This window comes from Molossus molossus, unplaced genomic scaffold (genome assembly GCF_014108415.1).
Source record: "Molossus molossus isolate mMolMol1 unplaced genomic scaffold, mMolMol1.p scaffold_m16_p_4, whole genome shotgun sequence".
NCBI classification, from domain to species: Eukaryota; Metazoa; Chordata; class Mammalia; order Chiroptera; family Molossidae; genus Molossus; species Molossus molossus.
In genome coordinates this window covers 68,339,914-68,342,808 of record NW_023425377.1, presented here as the reverse complement: position 1 = coordinate 68,342,808, position 2,895 = coordinate 68,339,914, and the positions used below count along the sequence as shown (strand labels likewise).

General features: G+C 65.6%; 1 protein-coding gene across 1 annotated transcript; it reads left to right on the top strand.

Moving 5' to 3' along the window:
* Window positions 1-266: 266 nt before the first annotated feature.
* KLF2 (Kruppel like factor 2) lies at window positions 267-2,694 on the top strand. The gene is made up of 3 exons (XM_036241415.1): window positions 267-406; window positions 659-1,478; window positions 2,054-2,694. Exons 1-3 carry the CDS (start codon window positions 332-334, stop codon window positions 2,227-2,229), a joined length of 1,071 nt encoding a protein of 356 aa, XP_036097308.1. The 5' UTR covers window positions 267-331; the 3' UTR covers window positions 2,230-2,694.
* Window positions 2,695-2,895: the final 201 nt, after the last annotated feature.

Genomic DNA, 2,895 nt, shown 5'->3' with positions numbered 1-2,895 from the left:
TGCCAAGGAGACACGCGGGGGCGGGCCCGGGCAGGGGGCGCGGCCTGGTGGCGCACGAGGGGCCAGCCAGCGGCGCAGGGCCCTGGCGGCCGCAGTGGCCAGGGCCGCCGCCGCCCGCCAGCTTATATACCGCGGCTAAATTTAGGCTGCGCCCGGAGTTCGTCCCCATCCGGGACGCGTTTCCGCCGCCGCTGCCTTGGCCCAGCCCCCGCGCGCGCGCCTTGTCTATAAGGCTTGGGCGGGCCCGACCGCGGCCCGCAGAGCCGTCCCCGCCCGCCTGCGCCCCACCAGTCGCTCACCGGTGTCCGAAAGCGCGTCTCGGGTCCCGGCCATGGCGCTGAGCGAACCCATCCTGCCGTCCTTCTCCACTTTCGCCAGCCCGTGTCGCGAGCGCGGCCTGCAGGAGGTGAGGGCGGCAGGGACAGCGGGGGCGGCCGGCTCAGGGTAGTAGAACTTGGGCTGCGGGGTAGTAGAACGCAGGCGGCGGGGATGACGGACTTAGGGTAGTAGAAATGTAGGAGGCAAACGGCGAGCCCAGGGTAGTAGGACGCAGGAGGTGGGGACTGCAGGCTTAGGGTATAGAATGAAGGCGGCGGGCGGCGGTCCCCGGGACCCACTGCGCGCTCACGCCTGTCCTCCGTCGCCCTGTCACCCGCAGCGCTGGCCGCGCGCAGAGCCCGAGGCAGGCGGCACCGACGACGACCTCAACAGTGTACTGGACTTCATCCTGTCCATGGGGCTGGACGGCCTGGGCACTGAAGCTGCCCCGGAGCCTCCGCCCCCTCCGCCTGCGTTCTACTACCCCGAGCCCGGCGCGCCGCCGCCCTACGGCCCCGCCGCGGGCGGCCTGGTGTCAGAGCTGCTGCCGCCCGAGCTAGACGTGCCGCCGGGGCCCGCGCTGCACGGCCGCTTCCTGCTGGCGCCGCCTGGCCGCCTGGTGAAGGCCGAGCCCCCCGAGGCGGACGGCGGCGGCGGCTACGGCTGCGCGCCCGCCCTGGCCCGCGGGCCTCGAGGCCTCAAGCGCGAGGGCGCCCCGGGCCCGGCCGCCGCGTGCATGCGAGGCCCGGGGGGCCGCCCTCCGCCGCCGCCCGATACACCGCCGCTCAGCCCGGACGGCCCCGCGCGCCTGCCTGCGCCTGGCCCGCGCGCCCCCTTCCCTCCGCCCTTTGGCGGCCCCGGCTTCGGCGCTCCCGGGCCGGGTCTGCACTACGCGCCGCCCGCCCCCGCCGGCTTTGGTCTCTTCGACGACGCGGCCGCCGCCGCCGCCGCCGCTGCAGCTCTGGGTTTGGCGCCGCCCGCCGCCCGAGGTCTTCTCACGCCGCCCGCGTCCCCGCTGGAGCTGCTGGAGGCCAAGCCCAAGCGCGGCCGCCGCTCCTGGCCCCGCAAGCGCACCGCCACGCACACCTGCAGCTACGCCGGCTGCGGCAAGACCTACACCAAGAGTTCGCACCTCAAGGCGCACCTGCGCACGCACACAGGTGAGAGGCGAGAGTGGGCGGGGGCTGCGGCCCTGGGCGCGGGAGGACAGGCACAACCAGGAACCCTCAGAGGGCTTGATCCAGGAGTTTGGGAAGGAGGTTCGCACTCTTAGGACTCCCTGGGGATGTAGCTCGGGAGATCGGGAGATCGGGGAGGGGACCTGCTTTTAGGAACCTTAGAGAAACTCTGTCGCAGAATATTGGGGTGCACGCTTAGGTCCCTCCTGGGATTGTGGCTCAGGACTTCGGGGAGAAGTTGCGCACTTAGGAACCCTAGGGAGACTGTCACAGAATGTTGGGGGAGAGTAGGACACCTCTGGAGGCGTGGTTCCAAACACTGGGAAGTGGACAGTGAGCGCTTGGGACCTCCTAGGCGTGAGAATCTGGAGTGGGGGGACAAGGACCTAGGATCCTTAACGGTTCAAAACCTTTCGCCTCAGGGAGCTGGTTTGGGGCAGGCTGCACGCTCCTAAGTAGCCACTGTCCAGGCGAGTGTCTGTGAACACCAAGGTCACTGGCGGGCAGAGGGGTCACTGGGAGGGAAACTGAGGTCTGTTCTCGCCCCCTCCCTGCAGGCGAGAAGCCCTACCACTGCAATTGGGACGGCTGCGGCTGGAAGTTCGCGCGCTCAGATGAACTCACACGCCACTACCGCAAGCACACGGGCCACCGGCCTTTCCAGTGCCACCTTTGCGACCGTGCCTTCTCCCGCTCTGACCACCTGGCACTGCACATGAAGCGGCACATGTAGCCTGGACGCCCCTGCCCACTCGCGCGCGGCCGTGGCGGGTCCCACGCGCCAGGCGCAGCCCCCTCCCAAACTGTGACTGGTATTTATTGGGCTGAAGGACCGGGCTGGGCACAGCATGGCCACCGACGACAATGCCGCCGCCCTGGCCCCCATCAGAGACTGAAGGCCCGGTGGGAGAAGACCACCATCCTCCTTGACGAGTTTTGTTTTCAAAATGGTGCAATAATTAAGTGTCGTCTTCCCCCCACCGGGTCTACACTAGAGGATCGAGGCTTGATGCCTTGTGAAAAATACAGCCTTAATTAGTACTGTCTCAAACATTTTTTAAAATATTGTACATAGTGACTGTGACAGATATTGTATTACTGTAAATAAGGAGACAGGCATTGGCTGCCTGATTCATTTTTATAAGACTTTTGCTGGGTTTTGTTTTTTTATTATTATTAAAAATGTTTTGCATCTTTTTTAAAAAAAAAATCACAGCGCTGGTCTGGCTGCTTGAAAGCTGGGGGCTCGGGACACTTGGAAAAGGCTGAGGGAAACAGGCAGCTTTGATGAAGGACAGCCTGGCAGAGGGGTTGGGGGTGAAAGTGGGTCCTGCCCTGCCAGCACCCAGCTTCCAGGAACGTGTGGGTTTTTCTATAAATTTAAACACTGCATTTTAGG